The following is a 27,473-nucleotide window of genomic DNA, read 5'->3' as shown; positions in this document are numbered from 1 at the left end:
GTGTAAAAGTTGTAAGATCGGGTCCAGCTGAGTTGGGACTTTGACAAGAAAAGGTGCAAAGAAGAGCCGAGGTGGCGCAGTGGGTAGAGTGCAGTACTGCAGGCTACTTCAGATGACTGTTATCTACAGTTCGGCGGTTCAAATCTCACCGGCTCAAGGTTGACTCAGCCTTCCATCCTTCCGAGGTGGGTGAAATGAGGACCCAGACTGTGGGGGGCGATATGCTGACTCTGTAAACCGCTTAGAGAGGGCTGAAAGCCCTATGAAGCGGTATATAAGTCTAACTGCTATTGCTATTGCTAACTAAGACGATTAAAGGCCGGGAGACAAAAAACATAGGAAGAACAGTTGCAGGATTTGAGTTTGGCTCGTCTAGAGAAAAGGAGGACCAGGGGTGACATGATAGCAGCCTTCCAGTATTTGGGGGGGTCTGCCAGAAAGAGGAGGGGGGGTCAACTTATTTTCCAAAGCACCCGAGGGCAGGCCAAGAAACAATGGAAGGAAACTAATCAAGGAGAGCAGCAACCTGGAATTAAGGAGAAATCCCCAATAGTGAGGACAATTAACCAGTGGAACTGCTGGCCACCAGATGTTGTGGCTGCTTCATCACCGGAGGTTTTTAAGAAGAGATTGCCTCAAATTGTATAGGGTCGCCTGCCTGAGGACAGGGTTGGACTAGAAGACCTCCAAGGTCCCTTCCATCTCTTAATCAACTAATACACACACACACACACACATAAACATCACCACCACCACAAAACATGACAAATAAGGTGACTATTTTTCACTCCCAATGGTTGGCTGAAGGGTTAGAGTTGGGGTTAGAGGGGGGGGGAGGTACCCAGAATGCTTTCCCCTATCCTGGGGTGCCCAAAAGTACCCCGACCATTAAATTAAAACCTCCCTCCCCCCTCCCTCCATCCTGGGAGCCAAACAAACCAGCAATGATAGTCTGTCCCTGCTTCGCCCATCATCAAGCCTGAGTTGCCAACAGCTGGAAACCCCCTCCCCCTCCCCCCAGGGCTCATCCTGGCCACCTCCGACTCCCCCTCCCCAAAACAAAGACCTCCAGCCGTTGCAGCTGGCAGGGACGCTCGGGCAAGGGGCGGGGGGAGGCCAGAGCCTGCAGCGGGCGCCCCAAGGAGGCAAGAGGCGCGCAGTTGCAACCGGGCGCCCGCGGGGCGCCTCCTGGAGAGGGGGAGGGGGGACGGGGCGGGGCCGGAGGCGGAGCCAGCCGCCGAGCCCAGCTGCCCGCGGAGGTGCCAGCTGCGGCCGGCGAGGACGCGCCGCGATGGAGCCGGAGCCGGCGGGGAGGCGAGGCAGCGGCGGCGGCGGCGGCGGCGGCGGGGCTGCGGCGGAGGAGGCGCCGCGGCTGCCCGGCCGGTGCAGCCCGGGGAGCTAGCCGGGGAAGATGCCGCTGGGCGGGCGGCGCGATGCGGGCTCGGGGGCGGCGGGGGCGCTGGGGCTGCTGGCGGGCGGAGGAGGAGGAGGAGGAGGAGGAGGAGGAGGCGCGCTCCCGCTCAGCCCCGCCGCCCTGTCCCGCCGCCTGGCCCGCCTGCGCGAGCTCCGCGCCCGCTCCCGGATCCTGCTGGCGCTGGGCGTCTCGCAGATGGCGCTGGGCTGCCTGATCGTGGCCGTCAGCTTCGCCGCCCTGGCGCTCACCACCTCCGCCCGCGTCCGGCACTCCTGCCCCTTCTGGGCCGGCTTCTCGGTGAGACGGGCCGGCGGGCGGGCGGTGGGGAGGGGGCGAGGCTGGAGGGCGAGGCGGAGGCTCCGCGGGGGCAGAGGGGCTTCGGCGAGGGGAGGGGGAGACTCCGGGGACAGGCGCAGTCTATCGGAGTTCCTCAATCGCCGGGCAGGGGCCGAGGAGCCCTTCTCTCCTCTCCTCTCTCCTCTTCTCTTTTCCATTCCATCCATCCCCCTCTTCCCATTTCTATTATTTCTATTTCTCTTCTCTTCAATTCCTATTATTTCTCTTCTCTTCTCTCCTCTCCTCTTCAATTCCCGTTATTCCTATTCTATTCTATTCTCCTCTCCTCTCTCCTCTTCTCTTTTCCATTCCATCCCTCTCCCTCTTCCCATTTCTATTTCTCTTCTCTTCAATTCCTATTATTTCTCTTCTCTCCTCTCCTCTCCTCTTCAATTCCCGTTATTCCTATTCTATTCTATTATTCTATTCTATTCTATTTTATTCTACTATTCTATTCTCCTCTCCTCTCTCCTCTTCTCTTTTCCATTCCATCCCTCTCCCTCTTCCCATTTCTATTATTTCTATTTCTCTTCTCTTCAATTCCTATTATTTCTATTCTATTCCCTCCTCTCCTCTCCTCTTCAATTCCCGTTATTCCTATTCTATTCTATTATTCTATTCTATTCTAATCTCCTCTCCTCTCTCCTCTTCTCTTTTCCATTCCATCCCTCTCCCTCTTCCCATTTCTATTATTTCTATTTCTCTTCTCTTCAATTCCTATTATTTCTATTCTATTCCCTCCTCTCCTCTCCTCTTCAATTCCCGTTATTCCTATTCTATTCTATTATTCTATTCTATTCTAATCTCCTCTCCTCTCTCCTCTTCTCTTTTCCATTCCATCCCTCTCCCTCTTCCCATTTCTATTATTTCTATTTCTCTTCTCTTCAATTCCTATTATTTCTCTTCTCTTCTCTCCTCTCCTCTTCAATTCCCGTTATTCCTATTCTATTCTATTCTCTCCTCTCCTGGCGCCCCTGCCAGCCTCCTTCCAGGGCCCCCCACCTTGAGAGTCCCCCCCCTCAAAGTTGGCCTTGGGACCAATTTGAGAGGTGCTTTTGGGAGGGGGGGCAAGGGGGGAAACCTGTCAGGTAGCTCATGGGTAACAGAGGTTTTCACCTGGGATCCCAAGGGAAGCAGGTTTTGTGTTGTGTGTGTGTGTGTGTGTGTGTGTGTGTGTGTGTGTGAGAGAGAGAGAGAGAGAGAGAGGAGAGAGAGAGAGAGAGAGAGAGAGAGAATTGGCAACTGTCCAGCCCAGAGGATCAGGATGTTTGCGCATTATCTGGATGTTGTCTCGTGTTGGCAGCACATCTGGACACAGCTGCACTTTTTCTCCGGGGTGTGAGATGCTGCTTGTCAAAGAGCAGCCTGGGGCACCTCCAAGGGCATCTGGCTGCCTCTTTTAGGACTGGCAGCGTTTTCGGTGGGGTTTTTTTAAAATAAAAATAAAACGCAGGACTCGCACCCAGCGTCCCACATCAGCCTGGCCACTCTGTGCTTTGGCTGCTGCTGCTGCTGCTGCTCAGGCAGGTCTCTGCTTTTTAAGACAAGGCGCTAGTCCTAAATGAGGTGACCCGACGCCATCGGATAAGTTTCTTCTGCTATCTTTGGCCCCTTTTCTGGTTTTGTGGCAGTTTTGCATTTTTTTGGCATTTAACGCTGCCCTTTGCGGCCCCTCCCTCCCTTATAACCCCCCTGGGGATAAAATGTATAGGTCTGTTGAGTGGTTCCAGGCGCCTGAAATGGTTCAGCGTCAGGATTTAGGTGGTGGTTTGCAAGCGATGCCAAGAGTTTCTATGTTTATTTGGGGAGGGGGCAGGTGGTGGTTTTTCTGCCCTCTTCCCTTCTGCCCTTTGTTGGAATGGCCTGGCTGGTTGTGTTGAGTGTGTCATGAGCCTCAGCTGTTGGGCTGTGAACTGTTTTAAGAGATTCATTGTGCAAAGGCCATTGTTGGTGGAAGAAACCATGGTTTAGCTCAGTGGTTCCCAAACTTGGCAACTTTAAGACTTGTGGACTTCAACTCCCAGAATTCTCCGGCTGGAGAATTCTGGGAGTTGAAGTCCACAAGTCTTAAAGTTGCCAAGTTTGGGAACCACTGGCCTAGTGCAGCTGGGAATTCTGGGAAATGAATTCCAGCCATGCTGGCTGGGGAATTCTGGGAATTGAAGTCCACAAGTCTTAAAGTTGCCAAGTTTGGGAACCACTGGTTTAGCTGATGATGCCCTAAAAGTAATACAAGACAGTACAATAGCAGAGTTGGAAGGGACCTTGGAGGTCTTCTAGTCCAACCCCCTGCCTAGGCAGGAAACCCTATACCGTTCCAGACAAATGGCTCTCCAACATCTTCTCAAAGACTTCCAGTGTATGGGGCATTCACAACATAAACCTAACCAGTTGATCGGTTGATCCATTGTCCTTTGTGCAAAAACTGCACCTTATTTCACCGAACAACAGAGTTGAAAGGGTCCTTGGAGGTCTTCTAGTCCAACCCCATGCTCAGGGAGGAAACCCTAGACCATTTCAGACATATGGTTGTCTAGTCTCTCCTTAAGAGCTTCCTTTGATGGAGAACCACAACTTCTAGTGGCAATTCGTTCCACGGGTTGATTGTTCTGTCAGGAAATTCCTCCTTAGTTCTAAGTTGCTTCTCTCCTTGATTATTTTCCACCCATTGCTTCCTGTCCTGCCCTCAGGGGCTTTGGAGAATAGCTTGACTCCCTCTTCTTTGGGGCAGCCCCTCAAATATCAGAAGACTGCTATCATATCCGCCCCAGTCCTTGTTTTCATCCCACTAGACGCCTGCCATTGGTTTACCATCATGGGACAAGATATATGCAATTCTTGCAATAGTTTTTCATATATTTTAGCCTCCAGTCCCCTAATCACCCCTGTGGCATAAAATGTGTTTTACCGTGTGCTGAGTTCCTCGTGTTAGTATGAAAGTATTTTTTTCTATATAAATATTTTTTATTTCCATTTTCATTTTCATAACACACACTCACATGTATACTATTACATAGCCCGTATCATATAGTATTAAATAATAATTACATCAGTTCCTCTTGTCAACAATACCCAGAAAAATAGAAACCCATTATAGCTCTTCTGCTCTCCATACACCTCTTTCTTCTACCACCTTCCAACTTTCTATCTTCCCTCCATCATCCTTTCCTACTCTACTTCCCCTTCCTTTCTCCTTCTCCTCTCTCTACAATCCACTCCTCCTTATCCTCCTCATCTTCCCCCCCTTACCCTCTCTCCTATCCTTCTCTTCCCCTCTTTCTTCTCCCTTCTGTTCCCCACTCCTCCTCTCATTGATGTATTTCTGCTACATGTCGATATGCTTAACATATCCTAGTTTTAAAGGAAAAAATAGTAATAATAATAGTAATGAAAATATAAGAAAGAACAGTATACATGTGGAGTCAAATTACATTAAAATCTAACACGTCTCGTCAAACCTGATATATATCCCTCCCCCCCACACCCTTTTTCTCAGTATGAAAGTATTAAGGGCTTTCTTAACAGTGAATGTCAGGTCAGCGGCATTTCTGACACATTTCTGCACCCGTGTTGCCTCCCAAATCCCCACTTTGTCTGTGATGTCTAAAAAAGAGATGATTGATGGTCAATGCAGGCTCCCCAGCTTGGAGTCTGGCGCTGGACATGGGTGGAAGAACAAGAGAAGGAGGAACAGGTGTTGTGAGGTCAGACAGAGGATCTGGCAAGGTGGCCACAACAGGAAGGTCCCTGGCAGTTTCATGGAAGGAGCAAGTCTTGAAGGCCTTCTTGGAAGGCTTGTAGGAGGTGATTTTGGGCATGGCTTAGTTGGAGGTCCCTTCCTCTTTGCTCTGGATGCAGCCCTCAAAGCAGGAAGGTTCAAAATAGTTGGTAGGATTTCTTTGTGGATGCAACTGTTTTTCTCCTCCCTGGATGGATCCTCCCCATCTCCATTGACAGTGGAGATCTTCTGGCACCAAGACTAGGTATCTCAAAGGGCTTCAAGACTCTCCTTAAATCCTTGTCAAGAGCGAGTTATCAAAGCAGCCCGCGATTTCCCTGCTGCTCCTTAAAATACCTCCAGAAGGGAAGCCGCCGAGAGCCTTTTGAACGGAGGTCTTCCAGGCTTCTGATCTTCGGTGAAAGGATTTCCGTTTTCATCAAGGTGTCCAGGCAAAGGTGCTTGAGGTTGAGGGACAGTAATTGGCCTGTAGGGCTGCTGAGATCCAAAGATTGTGTTCGGATTCGGCCGATTGAATTGCTAAGGAGGGATAAAAGGACCCACAAACAGATAGAAGTCATCCCCCTGGCTTTTGAAGTTGGGTGAAAAACCCAGCTACTTTTGTCTCTGTGATCTTCATGTCGCCTCCGTTGTTCAGAAGCTGTTCCGTGTTTAAGTTGGGCTCAGATGTTCTCTTAACAATTTAGGTTGAGGATCGTATTTAGCAGGATTCGCTAAAGATGTAAGAAAACAGGAAAGCTCTGGCCTTCCAGATGTTCCTATGCTACAATTCTCAGTCTCCCTCATCATTGACCAAAGCTGGGTGGGGCCTCGGGGAGCTCTGGCAAAGAACATCTGGATGGACACCCTATCTGCAGCCTCTTTTCAATCTGACACTCAGCAGAGAACCTCTGGAGTAAAATTTGCTGGTTTCTGCTTTTTTTAAAAATACAACTGAACGGATGACTGCGAAGTTCTTTCCCTTATGAGAAAGAAAGCCACCTACAGTTTAACCTTGTCCCAAGCTTCTCTGCAACATGGGTAGGTCTTTCTCTAGAGCAGTGTTTCTCAACCTTGGTGACTTTTAAGTCCTATGGACTTCAACTCCCAGAATCCCCCAGCCAGAGCTCTGGCTGGGGGATTCTGGGAGTTGAAGTCCACAGGACTTAAAGTCGCCAAGGTTGAGAAACACTGCTCTAGAGGGACGCTGTCCCCTCTTGGACCTTGTACTTGTACTTGTACTTGACGCCTCTTCACCCATCGTGGGTATAGGCGACTTCCATGGAAATTTGGCGCCACTGTTTTCGGTCCTGGGCTAGGGTTGTCAGGTGGTGCAGCCAGTCGCTATTATATGATTTTCGGCTAAGATTGAATGGGCGCATGACTATATCTTCCGCTTTCCGTTTGAAGTGACGCAGAGTGGTTAGACGAACACCTCCTTTTGGCCGTTTCCAGGTCGGACCAGGCTCTGCAAGCAGGGAAATTTTTGGGATTCGATTTTCTGGCATTCTCAATGTATGGCCTAGCCAGCGCCAGCGTCTAAGTTCTATAATGGCAGATACATTTTCATTGATCTCACATTTTCGGCGGATTTCAGCATTGGATATTCTTTCAGAGTAAGTCTTTGTTTTTCGTAAGTCTACGCAAGCAACGGTTTTGAAATAAGTCCAGTTCGTGTTGATGAGCAATTTTTATTGGCCAGGTTTCACAACCGTATAATAACATTGGTATGATAGCAGCCTTGTATATACGGACTTTGGTTTTCAGGCGAATGGACCATTTGTGATGGTCGAGGAGCTCATGGAAGTCAGAAGACTTGGCAACTTTGGAGGTGAAGCGTTCCTTCTCCTCCAGATGTCTTCCCCCAGGCTTGGCCTTTGGAGGAGTAGAAGAATCACAAAGAAGATCTGAAAAGTTGCTTGTGGGCTCGGGTGCACCAATTAAAGACCAAGAATGCACATGTGGGTCTAAAATCCAAGAGAGGAGCACATTCTGCAACACGTTAAACTTATTTCAATTTTAGGACCAGCCTCTCCGCTTCCTCTCTTTTGTATTTAGAAATTAAGCTGCTTGATTTCAAGTTTCCGGGTTTTTTTTTGGCCGCCTTCATTTGTCCCACTTGATTTTGACGGTTCTCCCTTCCTCCCCCCAGACCATCTTTTCTCTCTTGGCCCAAACTCTTGGGATGCAGAACATAAAACCAGCTTAAGCGGAGAGACAGGGAATTGCTTTGGAGCTGGCTCCGTTATTTATGTCTTGGCATAGTAATAAGCCGGACTTGTGTGTAGGTTGGGATGGTGGGAGGGAGGGGAAAAATGGGACTTCTTAAGCGTCTCGGCCTTCAATTTATTTGTGGGGGGGAAATGGCTTTAAGGAGGCAGGTTGGCTGGCAAGATTAATGCCGTTGGTGAAGGATTGTTACGACTTCTGGAATTTTGGCCCAGCAGAGTCGAATCCAGTGCTAAAACTTCGACTTAAATAGAACCATGCATTAGAACAGTGTTTCTCAACCTTGGCAACTTGAAGATGTCCAGACTTCATCTCCCAGAATTCCCCAGCCAGCGAATGCTGGCTGGGGAATTCTGGGAGTTGAAGTCTGGACATCTTCAAGTTGTCAAGGTTGAGAAACACTGCATTAGAAGGAGAAAAAAAATCTATGCCACTGGGAATTGTTATCATGATTTAAGCAGGACCACTGCTTGGATTTTCAGAATCCAAATCTTTTGCTTGATTTATACAGTTTGTCCTCAGCTTGTGCAGAATTTTAACGGGGACGCAAACGGTAGAATTGTAGGGTGAATTCCTGATAGTCCCTCACTCACGTCTCTTCCACGTTTCTCCCCATTTCTTAATTTTTTTGGCAAAAGCGAAGCGCCGGAAGGAATTGCTTCTCTTTCCCCGCCTCACAAGTGGACTGGTGTCAATTGGGAATGCAGAGCTGCAGATTCCTGTGCGAAATGGGGTGGGGGTGCTGTTTTGTCTGTCCTATTTTCAAAACGGATTCTCACGGGGAACTTCTGATCGGGGTAATTGCCCTCTAAGGAAAGAGAACCGGAGATTTTCAGCCCAGCTCTTTGCAAGAATACCAGCCTAAAAAAGGCAGCGTCAGCATCTCCCAAGCTGGCCTCACCCCCTTTGTCTCTTCAAAGCTGATATTCGTGGTAAAATGTTCTGCCCATCCGGTCAGAGACCGATTGAGTTCACTGGGTCCCCTTTATGCAAATCAGATGTCAGGTCTCGGGGTCATTTAATCCCAAGAGTCTTCATAGCATCATCCCAGCTATCGTTGGAGTGATAAAAGAAAACGAAACCCATCTGCATCATTGCTATTTGGGTAGGATGACCGTGGGATGACTTCAAAAGACATTATAAATCAGAAAGGTGGAAATGACATGAGTCGCCTTTCTTTTTGGGGGCATAAATTGCAAGGGTTTTTTTCCCCTTAGAAGCCAATTGTTTAAAAGGTCAAGCTTCCCCTCGCATATATGTGCTAGTTGTTCCCGACTCTAGGGGGCGGTGCTCATCTCCGTTTCAAAGCCAGAGAGCCAGCGCTGTCCAAAGATGTCTCCGTGGTCATGTGGCCGGCATGACTCAACACACCGAAGGCGCACGAAACGCTGCTCCCTTCCCACCAAAGGTGGTTCCTATTTTTCTACTTGCATTTTTAACCTGCTTTCGAGCGGCTAGGTTGGTAGAAGCTGGGACAAGTCGCAGGAGCTCCCTCCGTTACGCGGCGCTGGGGATTTGAACTGCCAAAACTGCTGACCGTTCTGATCGATAATCTCAACGTCTCAGCCACCGAACCACCTCAGAAATGCAGTGGCATTTGCAGAGAAGACGCACCCTCTTGAGATATCGGCCTGGCACACATGGTGGGCCATGGTTTTAATTTCAGACGAATTCTCACAGTTCAAAGCGACACCATCACGGACAAAAATGACTCACACTTATGACTGCGGCAATGCTCCCCATAGCCGCACAATCAATATTTGGGTGCTTGGCAGCTGGCAGGGAATGACGATGCACCCAGCTTCCTAGAATCGTACGTGATTGCTATTTGCAACATTCCCAGCCGGACCTAATTATAGTGGAAAGCCGAGGACTATTCGTGGCCTCGAATTGTTTATTCGAATGGAATTGTTTGTCCCTTCCCCACCAGCTGATCTGTGCATCTCCCCACTGAGGATGTGACTTCCTTCAAAGCCCTGGCAGTTGCTGGAACTGCATGGATCTAGTTCAAGGAAGAGAAGGACCAGAGGTGACGTGATAGTTGTCCTCCAATATCTCAGGGGCTGCCCCAAAGAAGAGGGAGTCAAGCTATTCTCCAAAGCACCCGAGGGCAGGACAAGAAGCAACGAATGGAAACTCATCAAGGAGAGAAGCAGCTTAGAACTAAGGAGGAATTTTCTGACTGCGAGGACAATTAATTCACTGCTTGCCTCCAGAAGTTGTGATTGCTCCGACACTGGAGGAGGTTTTTAAGAAGATGTTGGATAACCCTTTGTCTGTAGTGGTTGTAGGGTTTCCTGCCTAAACACAGAAGACCTCCAAGGTCCCTTCCAACTCTGTTATTCTGATCTCCCAACGCTTCCCTCTTTAATTTCCACTTTAGACTTTTCACCTGCCCTTCCCTCTTTCCAACCTGCAGAGCCTGTCTGCTGCCGGCAGTGTGTTTATAAGTCAGTTTATAAGTCACAGGTATAATTTTCCTTCACAGTTTCTACCTCCCCCTCCGGAAATCTTGTGCCTGTGTGTGTGTGTGTGTGTCTTTCCCCCCTCCCCCTGTCGGCCGGCTGAGTCCTGATCTTTCTACACAAAAGCTCTGCGCAACAATGCAGCCAGAGGAGAAGGGGATGGGGGGGCAAGGCAAGAAAAACTGGCATGCAGCTCACGTCACAGAAGCAGTTAAACCGTTGGCAGGCACCCCAGTCAGGAAGACAATAGCAATAGCAATAGCAATAGCAGTAGACTTATATACCGCTTCATAGGGCTTTCAGCCCTCTCTAAGCGGTTTACAGAGAGTCAGCATATTGCCCCCAACAATCTGGGTCCTCATTTTACCCACCTCGGAAGGATGGAAGGCTGAGTCAACCCTGAGCCGGTGAGATTTGAACCGCTGAACTGCTGATCTAGCAGTAGCCTGCAGTGCTGCATTTAAACCACTGCGCCACCTTGGCTCATAGAATGGTCTTAATTTTAGAACTTCTAAAGGAAAAGGCAGAGAGAAGAGAACCTGGAGCAGGGGCCTCCATGAAAAGGTCTGGCTGTCTGGACCAGGCAGTCAGCGACTTTCAGGGGCATGGACCAACTCCCAGAATGCCCTAGCCAGCATGCTTTAAAGGGGCCATGGACTTCAACTCCCAGAATTCTTCAGGAATTGTAGCCCAATTGCATTTGCTAATTTGCTAGGACCAGACCGGCCCAGCTTTAACAAGCAAAAACATGATTTCCAGTGACTCGAGATTGATCTCAAAAGCTTCCATCCGTGCTTTATTTTATTGGCTATTTTTGAGCGGTTTAATCATCAGCCCTTTTGGAGAAGGGAGGGGTGCGTGTGCGTCAACCCCGACCTAAATGCGCATACAAACAGACCTCTGTGTTGTTTTAATTATGTGCTAACAAATCGTTGTCAACTCTTAGCAACCGGATAAGACGTATTTTCTCCGTTATGATCTGTCCCCAGCCTGGTCCTTCAAGTCTTCTCCCCTGGTTACTATAACTGAGTCTGTCTGCCTAACTGCTGATCTTCCTCTTCTTCCATTTCTTGATTGAGAAAGTTGTTATGGATTCTTGGAGTTCACATAGCTAGAACTTCTCCATGATGATCTACGCTCACCCTCGTCCTTCAGGTCTTCGACAGTACACCTGTCACCCTTCTCTTTCCTTACATCTTTCCAGCATCGAAAGCCTTCTCCAGAGAGCTGGGTTTTCGCATCCTAAGTCCATAGCAGGATAACCTGAACTTGGGCCACTTGTGTCTGTAGTGAGGACTCCATGTTGCTCTGCTTGATGACCCCCTTCCTCTCTTCTCTTGGTGTTGGTCTTGGATGTTCTCCAGAGTCTTCTCCAACTCCAGAGTTCCAAAGCCTCAACCATCTTCCTATCCTGCTTCTCCGAAACCCAACCTTCTTCTGTTGAGGGTCGCGGGGAACACCGTGGCTTCTGCTAGTCTAATCTTGGTAGGTAGAGCCACATCACCACCCCTTGGGCTGCCTTTTCCAAAACCTTCACAGCTGCTCCCTCAAGCTGCTAGTCGTTCCGCAGAAGCAGCCCTCTGCATGAGATTATTTCAGTTCTATACTTGACCGACTGCAGGGCGAAGGACGCGGCTTCTCTTTAAAGCTCCTCTGAACTGTAGTCCCGATGAGGGGAGAGCAGTATAATCATCCTGGGGGAGGAAAACCCTGCAGAGGGGAGGCACAAAGGCTGATGAAAGCAGCAGGAAGTGTGGACATTCCCAACGGCCGGATCAGGCTGAGCAAAGGAGCAAGAGAGAGCCAAGGGGACAGGAGGAAACTGTCAAAGTCATCTCAATCATTATTGTCAGAGGGTGGGGGGGGGAGGCTGGAAAGACTCCAAGGTGAACAGCCCTACTAGGGCTTTGCAACATGGAAACCGATCCCACCCACCCCTCCGTCTCACCAAAGAGCCCAGCCAGATTTTTGCAACCATCAAAAAACAGCCTTTCGGATCCAAAAGATAATTCTCCTCCTTGTGATCTCTATTCATCCAAGATGAATTTGACGGGAATTCAAAAGACTGCAGGCATTTTATGGGGAGTTCTCTCCAATTCTGGAGGGTGGCTAAGACGCTGAGCTTGTCGATCAGAAAGGTCGGCAGTTCGGCGGTTCGAATCCCTAGTGCTTCATAATGGAGTGAGCTCCCGTGACTTGTCCCAGCTTCTGCCAACCTAACAGTTCGAAAGCACGTAAAAAATGCAAGTAGGAAAATAGGAATCCCCTTTGGTGCGAAGGGAACAGCATTCCGTGCGCCTTCAGCGTTGAATCGTGCCGGCCGCATGACCACGGAGACGTCTTTGGACAGCGCTGGCTCTTCGGCTTTGAAACGGAGATGAGCACTGCCCCCTAGAGTCGGGAACGACTAGCACATGCGCGCGATGGGAACCTTTACCTTTACCTTATATACGTAAGGGTGTCTTTTTCTATTTAAATGGATGCTGGTTGTAAACGCAGCTCATTTTTCTTCCCCAAGTGTCGGTTTTTTTCATCCCTTTTGTCTTCTCAAGGAAAAAAAAAAATCCCCCCCCCCTCCTTCTAATGATTCTGAGAAGAAAAGGCTTCTCTTTCTATTGTTAGAGCGTTTTGACAGAGATTTATAATTAGCAAAGGCATTTCGGTATAATCTGACTATGCTTGACTAATCAGGTTGGGGGGGCGGAGAGGGAGGTTCAGCCTAATTTGGAATGTTTAATAGAAGGGGGGTCCCTTGAGACCTCCTTAAAGATTATTTTTTTTCAAAAAATAAAAATAAATTGGGACTATTGTTACCCTGTAAACAGAAGCCAGCTCGATTTGAAGGAGGCGATGGGTTCATTGTTCGGAGGAGCTGCAAAAAAGGAAGGTGTTGAATATAAAAAGAAGGAATATAAATCCTTCCCTTCCCCACCATAGCAATAGCAATAGCAGTTAGACTTATATACCGCTTCATAGGGCTTTCAGCCCTCTCTAAGCGGTTTACAGAGTCAGCATATTGCCCCCAACAACAATCCGGGTCCTCATTTTACCCACCTCGGAAGGATGGAAGGCTGAGTCAACCTTGAGCCGGTGAGATTAGAACCGCCGAACTGCAGATAGCAGTCAGCTGAAGTGGCCTGCACTACTGCATTCTACCCACTGCGCCACCTCGGCTCCTATTTCTTAGACATATATACAGAATCAGCCTCTTGCCCCTTCCTTCCTTCCTTCCTTCCTTCCTTCCTTCCTTCCTTCCTTCCTTCCTTCCTTCCTTCCTTCCTGGTAAGAGCCAAGGTGGCGCAGTGGTTAAATGCAGCACTGCAGGCTACTGCTAGATCAGCAGTTCAGCGGTTCAAATCTCACCGGCTCAGGGTTGACTCAGCCTTCCATCCTTCCGAGGTGGGTAAAATGAGGACCCAGATTGTTGGGGGCAATATGCTGACTCTCTGTAAACCGCTTAGAGAGGCCTGAAAGGCCTATGAAGCGGTATATAAGTCTACTGCTATTCCTTCCTTCCCACTTAGTTAGCAATAGCAATAGCAGTTAGACTTATATGCCGCTTCACAGTGCTTCACAGCCCTCTCTAAGCGGTTTACAGAGTCAGCATATTGCCCCCAACAACAATCCGGGTCCTCATTTTACCCACCTCGGAAGGATGGAAGGCTGAGTCAACCCTGAGCCGGTGAGATTTGAACAGCCGAACTGCTGAACTGCAGTCAGCTGAAGTAGCCTGCAGTGCTGCATTTAACCACTGCACCACCTCGGCCATCCTGTCAGAGGTGATGAAGCTTCTCAGATGAGAAGCGAAAGATCTTCAAAAGAAAAAAACCAAGAAAGTCCAGTTGCCTCCTGAAAAAAACACCTTGGGGAGAACCGTGACTTGGAGGGCTGAGAATCTCTACAGACCTTTAGCTACACAATTTGGGATGAAGACCCTTGGAATGGGGTGGGAGGAGGAACGGATTTCCAGAGGGAAAATTGCAGACTGCAGGAACCATTTGCACCACTCAAGATGACCCTGAGGACATGGATAAAACCTCCAAGTGGCCTCAACGACCCTCTAAAAGGGATGCAAATGACCAGCTGCCTGCGAGGAATTTAAATCCTTCCATTCCCCACCATCCAGTCAGAGCGGAAGAAGCTTCTTGGATGAGAAGCGAAACGTTTTCAAAAGTAGAAACAAGATAATCCAGTTGCCTCCTGAAAAAGCACCTTGGGGAGAACCGTGACTTGGAGGACTGAGAATCTCTACAGACCTTTAGCTACACAATTTGGGATGAAGACCCTTGGAATGGGGTGGGAGGAGGAACGGATTTCCAGAGGGAAAATTGCAGACTGCAGGAACCATTTGCACCACTCAAGATGACCCTGAGGACATGGATAAAACCTCCAAGTGGCCTCAACGACCCTCTAAAAGGGATGCAAATGACCAGCTGCCTGCAAGGAATTTAAATCCTTCCATTCCCCACCATCCAGTCAGAGCGGAAGAAGCTTCTTGGATGAGAAGCGAAACATTTTCAAAAGTAAAAACAAGATAATCCAGTTGCCTCCTGAAAAAGCACCTTGGCGACAACCAGGACCTGGATGTGGCTGAGAACCTCTACAGACATAAACAGAAGGAGGAAAAAAAATCGATGGGCTTTCTAGGAAAAGCAGCGAAAGAAATGGTTTTCCTCCCAATCGGAAGCTTGTGACGTTGTCCCTTATTCTGGGAAGGACCAAGGCTTTTAACCGCAACGTTGGATCCGGCGTGCCACGAAGCACGGTTGGGTTCTTCCGGTTCAAATCAAATTTGGGCTGAAAATCCTCGCCAGGCCCAAAATGTTTTGATCCCAAAACGTTTACCCGGGGAAATGAGATTGACGATCCTGTTACGCAGGAACGTCCAGCTGGCAAGCAGGCTGCCAGGATGGAAGGGCAATCAATTTGTGTATTGATTGACTGCTCCAACGTCTCATGGCAGAAATTAAAAGAAGAATAACCGAATAACTTGAGGTCTTCTAGTCCATCCTCTCCTACTCAGGCAGGAGGTCCTATAACATGCCAGTCAAAGGGCTGTCCAATCTCTCTTTAAAGCAGTGTTTCTCAACCTTGTCAACTTGAAGATGTCTGGACTTCAACTCCCAGAATTCCCCAGCCAGCGTTCGCTGGCTGGGGAATTCTGGGAGTTGAAGTCCAGACATCTTCAAGTTGCTAAGGTTGAGAAACACTGCTTTATATGTTATATTCTGACTTAGGAAGGTAGAAGGAAGGAGAGGGGGTGGAGAGAAAGAGAGAAAGAAAGAAGGAAGGAGAGAGAGAGAAAGAACGAAGGAAGAAGGAAGGAGATGGAGAGAAAGAGAGAGAGAAGGAAGGAGAGAGAAAGAAAGGAAGGAGAGAGAAGGAAGGAAGAAGGAAGGAGGGGATGGAGAGAAAGAGAAGGAAGGAGAGAGAAAGAAATAAATAAAGAAGGAAGGAGAGAGAAAGAATGAAGGAAGGAAGGAGGGATGGGGAGGAGAGAAAGAGAGAGAAAGAAGGAGAGAGAAGGGGAAAAAAGAACTAGAAGAAAGAAGAATTTGTCTCAGGTCCTGTCGAAATGCCAAACATCCATTTCCTTTGATTATGGCCGCCTGATCCTCGCTGGCTTGTCAAGGAGGTCTGCAGGGTGTCCATCACGTTGGCCCTGATGAAACGGTGCACGACACAAGATGCTGAATATTTGGCCGGCAGCGGCTGTGCTTCAGCTACACCCCGCTGTCTTCCTTCAACCGCCTGCTCCACAGGGCTCCTTCCCGGGAAGTCTTGCTCTTCCTCCTGAAGTGCAACCAACTCAAGGATCACTTTGTTCCTTCTTCTTGCCTCAAATGCGTCTCTGATGCAATCTTGTATTTCCACCGTAAGCTCCGTCAAGGCTGCCAGTTTCCCTGCATGATCTGGGATGAGAATCCACGAGATGGAGGTACCATGAGAAGCCACCAAGGTCCTCAAAGGCGATGTGACCACCTTCAGGACTAATAGAAAGACCTCAATTCCCTGAAATGTCAAGTCTCTTGGCCAACTTCCTTCTCTTCACGGCGTTTCTTGGATGACGTCTTTCTGGATGGACATGCTACATCGGGTTGGGTCTTTCATTCCAGATAATGCTGGTCAAGATGTCCCAAAGGTGCTTTTTTTTTTTCAAGAGGCAAACTGGACTTTTCTGCCCTTTGAGGATAGTCTATATATCTATAGTCCTTGGGTGGCTGGTCGTCTCCCATCCATCTGCTAACCAGGCCAACCCTGCTTAGCTTCGTAAATGTCAGGGTTCCAAATAGCATCCAAAATTTAAATCAGAGTCCAAGGCAAAGGATTCCTCAAAGTCCCAATTTATCAAGAGAGCCACGTTGGCACATTTGGGAAAACCGGAATCTGAAAGCTTCCCGGTTTTCCCCACCCAGTTGAAAATTCAGGATCTTGTCCCCCACACCCACAAGTCCATCCCATGGTCCAATCTCCCACTGCCACGCTGGCAGCTTCCACCCATCCAGATCCGGTCAGGTGCAGAGGCGCAAAGACAAAGGGTGACCTTGGCTTTCTAGAAAGAATGTTGTTATGGCTACCTATCATCGAACTCCATACAATCCCATTTTCCCACCATAGAAAAGGCATAGCAGAATAACAGAAAGTGGGGCAGGCCAAAGACTCAAAAGAAAAGGGGGCCGCAGGCCTGACAGTAAGGGGAGCCGGATGCTCTCGTCCGTTGCAAAATGAGCCCTGGGAACCTGCCAACGAATCCTATCTTAATTCTCAGCTAGCTAAGAGGGGCTTCCTGCTTATTTCTTAGCCCAATAATTGTGCGCGGCAAAGCCACGTCTGAAAACTGCAGTCACTCAGGATAAAGAATGGGATGAGTGGGGGACAAGACAGATGGAGCTGTGATTGTGGCTCTTTGGATGAAGAAGGCTCCGCTTGAAAAAGGGATGCGTCTTTCCTGAAGTGACTCATGATTACAAAGAAAAATGAGTTTTTTTAGTAAAAAGAGAAAAAAAGAGAGAGAGAAAAGCCGCTGTGTTCTCTCTCCCTTTTTAAAAGCATATTAATAATAAAGAGGAGTTTTTATTTCCTCTCTTGCTGGGTGCCTGTTCAAAACGCCATCCGTCTGCCTTCATCTTTCTCTCTCTCTCTCTCTCTCTCTCTCTCTCTTTCTCTCTCTCTCTCTCTCTCTCTCCCTCCCTCCCTCCCTCCCTCCCTCCCTCCCTCTCTCTCTCTCTCTCTCTCTCTCTCCAGTCCCCCCCCCCTTTCCAGGCCTTGGCCTTCTTCTCTGGGCCCATTGCAGAGTGACAGGCTTCTCGTTCGGCTGCTCTTTAAAACCAGGTTATCAGTGCTTCAAAATAAAGTGGAGCTTTTTGGAGAGGATTGGAAGCTTTCCAGGTGAGGCTGGAAAGAGGAGTGTTTAGCTAGGAGGAGGAGGAAGGATGGATGGATGGATGGGAAGGAAGGAAGAAGGAAAATGGAAGAGAAAAGGAATATGGAGGAGGAGAGGAAGGAAGAGAGGAAGGAAGGAAGGAGGAAGGAAAGGAAAGAGAAGGAAAAGGAACAGGAGAAAGCAGGGAAGAAAGAGTATAGGTGATTCCTTCCTTTCTTCTCATTTTTTCTTTCCTCTTCTCCTTTTTCCTCCGTCTTCTACCTTCTCCTTCCTTCTCCTCCTCCTTTCTCCTTCCTCCTTTCTTTTTCCTTCTTCCTCCTTTTATTCTCTCCTCCTCCTTTCTCCTTTTTCCTTCTTCCTCTTTTCTTTCTCCTTTCTTCTTCTTCCTTCTTCCTTCCTTCTGCTTCTTCCTCCTTTCTTTCTCCTCCTTCCTTCCTCTTCCTTTCTTTCTCCTTCTTCCTCCTCCTTCCTCCTTCCTCCTTTTTCCTTCTTCCTTTCTCCTTCCTTCTTTCTCACCCTCCTTTCTCCTCCTTCCTCCTTTCTTTTTCCTTCCGCCTTTCTTCCTCCTTCCTTCTCCTCCTTCCTCCTTCTTCCTCCTTTCTTTTTCCTTCTTCCGCCTTTCTTCCTCCTTCCTCCTCCTCCTCCTTTCTCCTTCTTCATCCTTTCTTTTTCCTTCTTCTGCCTTTCTCCCTCCTTCCTCCTCCTTTCTCCTTCTTCATCCTTTCTTTTTCATTCTTCCTTTTTTTCTCATTCTTCCTCCTTCTTCCTCCTTTCTTTTTCCCTCCTTTCTCCTTCCTCCTCCTTTTCCCTTCTTCCTTCTCCTTCTTATCCTCCATCCTTCTCCTTCTCCCTCCCCCTCCTTTCAACTTCCCAATCCAAAGTAGCACCCAGAGGTTTCTGACCAGTTTCCTACTCTAGAATTAAGTAGATCCGAGGTACTTAATTTTCAGGTTCAAAGTCAGTTGGAGGCTCTGGGCAGCTGTTTGCCATCAGGCCTTGTCACCCAAGTTCTACAGGAGGTTGCAAAAAAAAAAAGTCTTGGATTTTCCACCAGGAATGCTGGAGCTGAAATCCTGAGGTCCCCCTCCCCGACTTTAGCCTCGGTGCACACGGAAGGCGCCTAGATGGGGAACCTGCTTTGAAACAAACCCGTTTCTTGATTTGATTGCTGACTTCTTAGCTGACCGTCTTTGGAATGGCAAACAAACGAAAAGGCAGGGAGAAGGAAAAACATCCAAACCTTAAGTGCCACAGTCTGTGTTTCTTTCCCCCAGCTAACTTTTTTTTTGACAAATATTTGCTGTGTTTTGAATACACGGCCTATTTGAAAAATCATGGTTAATAAGCCTTCTTGTCAATTTTTCAAGCGTTCACCCACCACTTCGAGCCGCCTGACATTTTGACAAGGCGTTTAGGAAAAAACAAAGGGCTTCCCTTTGATGATTCAAGCTGCTAAGTCCACGATGGGACGGCTCTTCGCGGGTTATTAGCAGAACTCCTGCAAATCTTGGCGATGATCTATTGCCAGTCTTGGTGATATTGGTGGAGACAGGAGAGAGAAGGTGATTTTGCATTGCTGCATCCAGGCTTGGTCACCACAATATAAAAAAGATTCTGATACTCTAGAAAGCGTGCAGAGAAGAGCAACAAAGAGGATTAGGGGACTGGAGGCTAAAACAACGGTTGCAGGAACTGGGCATGGCTAGTTTAATGAAAAGAAGGACTAGGAGAGACATGATAGCAGTCTTCCAATATCTCAGGGGTTGCCACAAAGAAGAGGGAGTCAAACTATTCTCCAAGGCACCTGAAGGCAGGACAAGAAGCAACGGGTGGAAACTAATCAAGGAGGGAAGCAACTCAGAACGGAGGAGACATTCTGTGCCTTAACAATGAGCTCGCCAAAATGCTGCTGCTTTTGAGAAACCATTGCAAGCAGCCAAAAATGATTTCCCACATATTTGCTTTCCTTTCTTTCTTCCTTTCTTTTTTTTGCTAGCCTTGATGAAGGTTAGAATTACTGTAAAAAGATGCAGCTTCAACCAGGAAGAATCGGGAGGTGAAATCCCCATCAATAGCAATAGCAATAGCAGTTAGACTTATATACCGCTTCATAGGGCTTTCAGCCCTCTCTAAGCGGTTTACAGAGTCAGCATATTGCCCCCAACAACAATCCGGGTCCTCATTTCACCCACCTCGGAAGGATGGAAGGCTGAGTCAACCCTGAGCCGGTGAGATTTGAACAGCCGAACTGCAGAACTGCAGTTCAGCTGAAGTAGCCTGCAGTGCTGCATTTAACCACTGCGCCACCTCGGCTCTTGCAGGGAATGGACCAGCCTGGTCAGGCGTTGGCTGTAAATGATATTTTTTTGCAAGGAAGCCTCAAAGCTCTCTTGAACGACATGACATTCTGCAACGTGATTCGTGTTTGGATCAATATAATAATCCCAAGGGATTAGATGCACCCCAAATGTCAATAATAATAATAAAAAGTCTGTATTATGTCTGAGGTTGGAGACAGCCGTGTCTTGGGCTTAAGGATGGGATTACCTTGGTTATGAAATAAGATCCGGAGCACAAAAATATTGGTCCTTATTGATTTCTGCAGCCCCTTCGCCTCGCTCTCTCCGAGCAGATCCATCGATTCAGAACACTGGAGCCAATCTTCGGGGGTCTTCCCCCCCCACCCCCCAGCCTCATTCCTCTCCCAAATCTGTGCGGAGGAGCAAGACAAGGTTGCAGAGAAAGTGGCCTGGGGGCCTCCATCCATGTCCACCCCCCTTCTGAGGCTCATCAACCTGGCTAGACCATCTGTTCTTGGTTAGAAGTCTTCTCTCAACCCTCGGTTTCAATTTTGAGAAGTGCTGAGTTTCACAATTGGCAGGTGCTGATCATTTCCTCCTCCTCCTCCTCCTCCTCCTCCACCACCACCACCTGTTCTTTCTTCCTTCTCCTCCTTCTTTCACCTTCTTTCTTTCTCCTTCTTTCCTCTTTCTCCTCCTCTTTCTTCCTTCTCCTCCTCCTTTCTCCTTCTCCTTCTTTCTCCTTCTTCCTTTCTCCTTCTTCCTCCTCCTTTCTTCTTTCTCCTTCTCCTTCCTTCTTCCTCCTCCTCTTTCTTCCTTCTTCTTTCTCCTTCTCCTTCCTTTCCCCTTCTTCCTTCCTCCTCCACCTCTTTCTTACTTCTCCTTCTTTCTCCTTCCTTTCTCCTTCTTTCTTTCTCCTTCTTCCTTCCTCCTCCTCTTTCTTCCTTCTCCTCCTTTCTCCTTCTCCTTCTTTCTCCTTCTCCTTCCTTTCCCCTTCTTCCTTCCTCCTCCACCTCTTTCTTACTTCTCCTTCTTTCTCCTTCTTCCTCCTCCTTTCTTCTTTCTCCTTCTCCTTCCTTCCTCCTCCACCTCTTTCTTCCTCCTCCTTCTTTCTCCTCCCTTTCTCCTCTTTCCTTCCTCCTCCTCCTCCTTCTTCTTTTTCCTTCTCCTCCTTCCTTTCTCCTTCTTCCTTCTCTTCCTTCTCCTCCTCCTTTCTCCTTCTTCTTTTCTCCTCCTCCTCCTCAAGAGCAGATCAGGTAACAGTGAAGAACAGCTCTGAACACATCTGGTGCCAGAAATGGCTGCTGGCAAGCCACAACAGGAGCCACTGTTGGGAGTGGTCCCCAGAATCAAAACAGCAGCTGTGAATTTGCAGAGAAAGGCCTGCCCACTTTTTTGGAGGAAGAATTGTGTGCGTAGTAGCACATTTTGGGATTTCTCCCGATGCCTAAGTTTGTGGCTAGAAAATTTGCTGTCTCCCCCGCATTCATTGCCCCACAAAACCCCTTAATTTTGTCTGATTGCTTGGCTGATGAACCACAGATGCAGTCAATTTGGCTAGGATGACAAATTGTGGCTTCAGTGACACACCTCACTGTCTGGCACTTAACAACTGCCTTCTGTAGAAAATGCCTTCAGGGGGCCTTGACTTCGACCCCCCCAGGAGACCTGGGACTTACCCTCAATTCTTCCACATTTTTTCTTTGCTTTTCCTTTTTTTTTTAATTCAGCTGAAGACGGTACAGAAATGGCTGCAGGCCCTCAAAAAGATGGGAGAGAATCACCAAGGGTGGGTTTTTTTTTTTTGGTTGAGCTACTTAACGCCGAGCGAAAGGGAAGTTTTTAAAGTGGGGCTCTTGTTAAGTGGGGCCTCTGGAGTGTTTCGGCGTGGCCTGGATTTTTCAGAAACCGAACTTCAGACAAAAAAAACCCGAATGTCGAAGTTTGAAGTTCTTGAAGATGGCAGGAGAATAGAAAGAGAAGCGCCTGGAATAATCTGCAAGCCGAGTGCCATGATTGCATTTTGAAGAGAGGTTTGGCTTCCTTCTTTCTTTTCATTGTGGAAATGACAAAAGCTTTTCCCTTTTTGTTGCGTGAGGTTTTTTATTTATTTATTTGCGTGCCAAATGTTTATGCCACCCACTCGTATATAGTCTGCGTTTGGCAAAAGAAATAAACTCAGGAAGAAGAGTTTTGAAGTGGACTCCAGAGACAGGGAAGAGAATGAGGAATCGGTTAAGGGAAGATTGGAGAAGAAGTTAAGCACAATTCTGACAAAGTGGTGTTGAAAGAAATGTCCTTCTGGGTTCGGCTCCAAGTGGGGAAGAAGACACTGGAGACATGGAGGCTGCTTGGAAAGATGGTTTATTGTTGGACAGGGCTACATGGCTTGAGCCCTGAACAGAAAAGGTGATGACATGCTTCAATGTTGGTGGAGAAGAAGAGAAGGGCTGAGGGAAGGGGCTTGCTAGGCTTTTTATACCCTGTTCAGTCCCACCTCTCTGTTTCCTGTTCCAGTTAGAATCGGCTTTCAGCCCTCTCTAAGCGGTTTACAGAGTCAGCATATCGCCCCCAACAACAATCCGGGTCCTCATTTTACCCACCTCGGAAGGATGGAAGGCTGAGTCAACCTTGAGCCGGTGAGATTTGAACCGCCGAACTGCAGATAGCAGTCAGCTGAAGTGGCCTGCAGTACTGCACTCTAACCACTGTGCCACCTCGGCAAAATTGCTTCCTGTCTCTGCGCAAGCTCAGCCGATTTGGGTTCATCGCGGCCTGGAGGAGAAGCAGAGAAATCAAGACGGCGTTAAGACACGATCCATGCTGCAGACGGTGAGCAGACTCTGGCCCCATGTGCGATGGGCTGGGGTATTTTCCCCCTGTCCTGCGTGTGGGGAGCGCCCAAGGACTTCCAGCCTCTGCATCTGTTTCCATGGCAATTAAGATGAGATTAGTCATCCCATCGGCAGTGGGTAAATGAGAAGAGATGGAAGGAAGCCTCAGCTGGGGTTGTTGTTGTGGTTGTTTTGCTAGGACACATGGAGATCAACACTCTTCTAAACCACACGGGCCAACATCATTCCAATTTTTTGCACGGCAATTGCAACCCGCTGGGCTCCCGATTGTGACACAGGTTTTTTGTCATTTTGCAATTCTTCAAACTGGGAAGCCTGTTCTAAAACTGAAAGCACGGAGGGCTTTTACAGAGGTAGAATTGGCAGAAATCCCTCTCCCCTCAAAAAAAAAAAAAGACTCTTAAATAAAGAATCTGGGTTGACACAGTTCAACTTAGCATGGAGGTGTGGATGGATTCGTTGTGCTTTGTAACCAGTGGTTTATTCTGGAGTTCCTTGTCTGAACCTGCTTCTGTTGTGAACCATCCAGAGTGGCTTAGGATGGGTGGTGAATGAATGTGTGGGTGAGTGTGTGAGTTAATGAATGAATGAATGCAAAATGGGGGCGGTTTTTCCCTTCCCCCAGCCCTGCCAAAACCTGCAGAGTGTTCCTGGGGGCCGGGGAGGACAACACCTTTTTTTCCCCCTTACTGAGTAGTTTGCAGATGCTCCCTTAACTCTGCAAGGCTGTCAAAACACTTCTCACCACTTCAGTGGGCGTGGCTTGGGGAGGAGAGTCATGTGACTGAGTGTGCGTGAGTGATGTCAAGTTGGGCACTCAGTCACACACCCCCATCAAGCCACGCCCACCGAACCGGTAGTCCAAAAAAAAAAAAAAATTTAAAACCCATCCCTGATCTTCTGCAGTCCAAACCACCCTCCTTGGAGGCAGATAGGGATAACGGAGAATAATGCAAGCAATTGTGATAAAATAAGATTTGGTGGATTGCCTCTTCCCAACTCAACAGCTGAGCCTTCTGGCTTGGCATCTCCCATCCCTGCAGCTGGTCGGTTTTCTTTTCAAAGTCCACTTTGAGGATCATCTCAGGTGGCCAGCCAGAAGGGCAACCTGCCTGTTGGAAGGACTTCTAATGGCATACATTTGTGGGCGTCCTTCTGGCGCTGTGCATTCACGCTGAAATGATTCTTGGAGCACCTCCTGGTTGGAATGGCCGGAATGCCTTCAGTTCGAATCGGAAGCCGGGTTGTTTCCTTGGCCCTGAGATGCCAACTTATGTGACCAGCCAGGAGGAAGAATATTAGACAGTAGAGAAATCTGGGTTTATATAGCCAACTACATTCTGTGTGCATATTTTTAGAACAATTAAGAATGACTGACAGTCAAACCTTTTCCCTAAATCCTATCTATCTATCTATCTATCTATCTATCTATCTATCTATCTATCTATCTATCTATCTATCTATCTATCTATTATCTATCTATCTATCTATCCATCCATCCATCCATCCATCCATCCATCTATCCACAAGTCTTAAAGCTGTCAAGTTTGAACACCCCTGGGTTTTTCTCTCTCTAAAGGGTTAGGGGTGCAAGGGTCTTGTAACTTGACAGCTTTAAGACTTGCACTCTTCAATGCCAGAGTTCCTAAGCCAAGATGACTGGAGGAGGAATTCTGGGAGTTGAAGTCCACAAGTCTTAAAGCTGTCAAGTTTGAAGACCCCTCTGAGGATTTTTTTCTAAAGGGTTAGGGGTGCGAGGGTCTTGTAGCTTGACAGCTTTAAGACTTGAGTGCTTCAAATGCCACTTTCTGAGCCAACATTTTGGTTGCTAAGCAAGAGTGTTGTTAAGTGAGTTTCACCACAAGTTGGCCATGCCCATCCAGTCACATGACTGCCAAGCCACTCCCACTCTGTCACATGGCTGGCAAGCCACTCCCACCCAGTCACATGGCCAGCAAGCCACTCCCACCCACAAAGCAGGCCACACCTACAGAAGAGGTTCTAAAATTTTTTGAAACCCACCAGTGGTAGAAGATGATCCAACTTAGAAATAAGGGGACCTTTTGGGACCGTGAAAACAATGAATCGATGCCGCGGCTTGTCTCCTGGAGTTATGAGTGCTCCATCACTGGAGGTTTTCAAAAACAGACTGGACAACTATTCGACTGGGGTGTATAATATCTCCTGCCTTGAGCAGGGAGTTGGACTAGAAGACCTCTGAGGCACCTTCCAGATCTATGATTCTACGTCCAAATACAGACGCTGGGTCTTTCAGAAGCGAGGTTTTGTTTTGCAAACATGCAGCCTGTGACTTCGCGTATAAATCTTTTGCCCTCTACCGGTTCCGGGAACCCAACCTCAGCCTGTATAATTTATGAGATGTTGACCACGGAGGGCTCTGTTGTCTTCACAGGCTGCCTTTTATCCTGACACCTGTTAGTGCACGACATGAACGAAAGTGAGGAGCTCTCAGATTCCCCACCACCATCAAAAAAATCACACGGATGGGTTTGCTAAGAGCATCCTGACAAAACCTTTTTGCAGAAGGAGGTTTACTTAAAGCCCGATTCCTCGGCATGGAGGAACAACGGTCTATATATTTATCAGCCCTGGTGAGGTGGAAGCGCCTCTGAGTTGAATTAAAAAAAATGCCGAAGGGAAGCTGGCATTTGTGTGGGTTCCTGAATCGGCGGATGAAGCTCGATTACTATTTTCAGGTTTCACCCAGGGATTATTAACAAGCAGGCCGGAGGGCTGGTAACGTTTATGGCAGGGTCGCAAGATGGCCTGAGTAACCGGACGCAGGGAATGTAGGGGATATGCACGCGGAGGGAGGATTCCCTTCCCTTCCCTACCAGTTGGCAAATGTGAGCGTGCTCGCGCATTACATCGGGGGTGGCGGGTGGGGGTGGGCAGAGCCTCCCACAGCTCTGGGCTGGAGAGATCTGGCTGAATTCCATGTCTGATTGGATGGATCTGAAATGACCTGCACGATGACTGAGAATCTCCATACACATTGAGCAGGTCGATTCACTTCTCAATTTCTCCACAAAGTTCTAGAGCTCCGATGGGGAACTTACGGCACGCACGCTTGAGGTGCCAGACGCAGCCCTCTCTGGAGGCACATGCGCTGTCGCCAGATGCTCTTCTGGTTTCCAGTATACACATGCACAGCTGATCTTTGTGGGTGCCGGAGCGGCGGAAAACGGCCTGAAAATGACCCCCAAAACAGCCCAAAAACAGGATGTTTCGGTGGCCGTTTTTGGACTGTTCAGGCCAAAAAAACCGACATGAAAACAGCCCGAAAAATGGCCAAAAAACAGTCATTCAGGCCCTGACCAGCTGGTCTTTGGGTTTTTGATGCTCTGGCGTGCATACCTGCATGCACATTCCGGGCACTCAGTGCCGAAAAGATTCACCATCCCTGGCTCTCCTTGCAGCTCTCTTGAAGCCGAGGACTGAATTGCAGGGAGCCTTCTTAGCCACGATGGGTTCATCATAACGATTTAAGGACCGCATAGGGCCTCCTGCTTCAGCAGGGGTTGGATTAGAAGACCTCCAAGACCCCCTTCCAGCCCTCTTCCTCTGTCTTCTTGCCCTTCACTCAATCTTAAGAGCCGAGGTGGCGCAGTGGTTAGGGTGAGGTACTGCAGGCCACTTCAGCTGACTGTTATCTGCAGTTCGACGGTTCAAATCTCACCGGCTCAAGGTTGACTCAGCCTTTCATCCTTCCGAGGTGGGTGAAATGAGGACCCAGACTGTGGGGGCGATAATGCTGGCTCTGTAAACCGCTTAGAGAGGGCTGAAAGCCCTATGAAGCGGTATATAAGTCTAACTGCTATTGCTATTGCTATTGCTATTCTTTTACTTTAGATGTGTAAGAACTTTAAATTTAAAAAAAAAGGTATTTTTAAGAGGAAATGTGCTCCCGCTCGATCACCGTTCACAGCTCTGCTTCGAAACAAGTTTTGGCCATTTCCATCAGGCAGGAAAAAAGGCAATTTTGAAGCAAAAAAGCTTTTGCCCTGGGAAAGAACGTTTTACTCTTGACTTCTTTTACATTTGGGTTGCAAGAACTTTGGCGTGAGTCGAGTCTCATCCTTCAGCTGCTGTCATCTTATAAAGCAGAGTCAAGCAGGGACCTTTGCCATTCCAAGGTTTTGGGGAACACCGCTGACAATTACAGTTGCGCCATTCGGTGATCTTGATTAACCCCAGCTGCAGTGCGACCGAGATGCCTCCAGCTCTGCCTATTAATGTTTGACATCTGCGCGGGGATCAAAAACAGACACACAAACACACATCGTTCGCCTTTTTCTTTTTGGCTAATTTACACGGCGGCTCTCTACCACTTTGAATTCATTTACTTTTGGAAATAAATTTGCATAATTACACCCGGATAACTTTTTCATTAAACTTGATGAGTGCATAATAGAATTAATGTTCTGTAAAAACAAATACTTGGTGCAGGGAAATGTTTTGAGTTCGCTGCGAGGGGAGAAATACTCGATAGAAGAAAAAGAAGGGATGTGTTGATGATGGATTTGTTGAGGCGGCAATGGATTTTGCAGCGGTGGCAAAACGCTGCGCCATCTCAACGTGGCCCTGTAACCAATTCTTCCATTTTTGAAAAGTTAATATGCCAAAGGAACAATGGACAATTAGCTTTTTTTTTTTTTTTAAGACAAAAAAGTCTTCCCAAATCTTGTGCCTGCTTTGTGGGTTGGGATTGCAACCTCCAAAACCCTCAGCCAAGGATGGGCATCTCATGG

The 27,473-nt window shown here is 48.1% G+C and overlaps 1 protein-coding gene across 1 annotated transcript in view; it reads left to right on the top strand.

The window, feature by feature from the left end:
* Positions 1-1,411: 1,411 nt before the first annotated feature.
* Positions 1,412-27,473, top strand: part of LOC116519266 (protein FAM189A1-like) — a 74,466-nt gene continuing 48,404 nt past the window's right edge. Inside the window, exon 1 of the mRNA XM_032233104.1 lies at positions 1,412-1,711. Within this exon, the coding sequence (XP_032088995.1) occupies positions 1,412-1,711 (300 nt within the window). The remainder of the gene's footprint in view (positions 1,712-27,473) is intronic.

This window comes from Thamnophis elegans, chromosome 16 (assembly GCF_009769535.1).
Source record: "Thamnophis elegans isolate rThaEle1 chromosome 16, rThaEle1.pri, whole genome shotgun sequence".
Taxonomy (NCBI): Eukaryota; Metazoa; Chordata; class Lepidosauria; order Squamata; family Colubridae; genus Thamnophis; species Thamnophis elegans.
The sequence above is the reverse complement of the archived record's forward strand: the minus strand, read 5'-3'. Positions and strand labels throughout refer to the sequence as shown.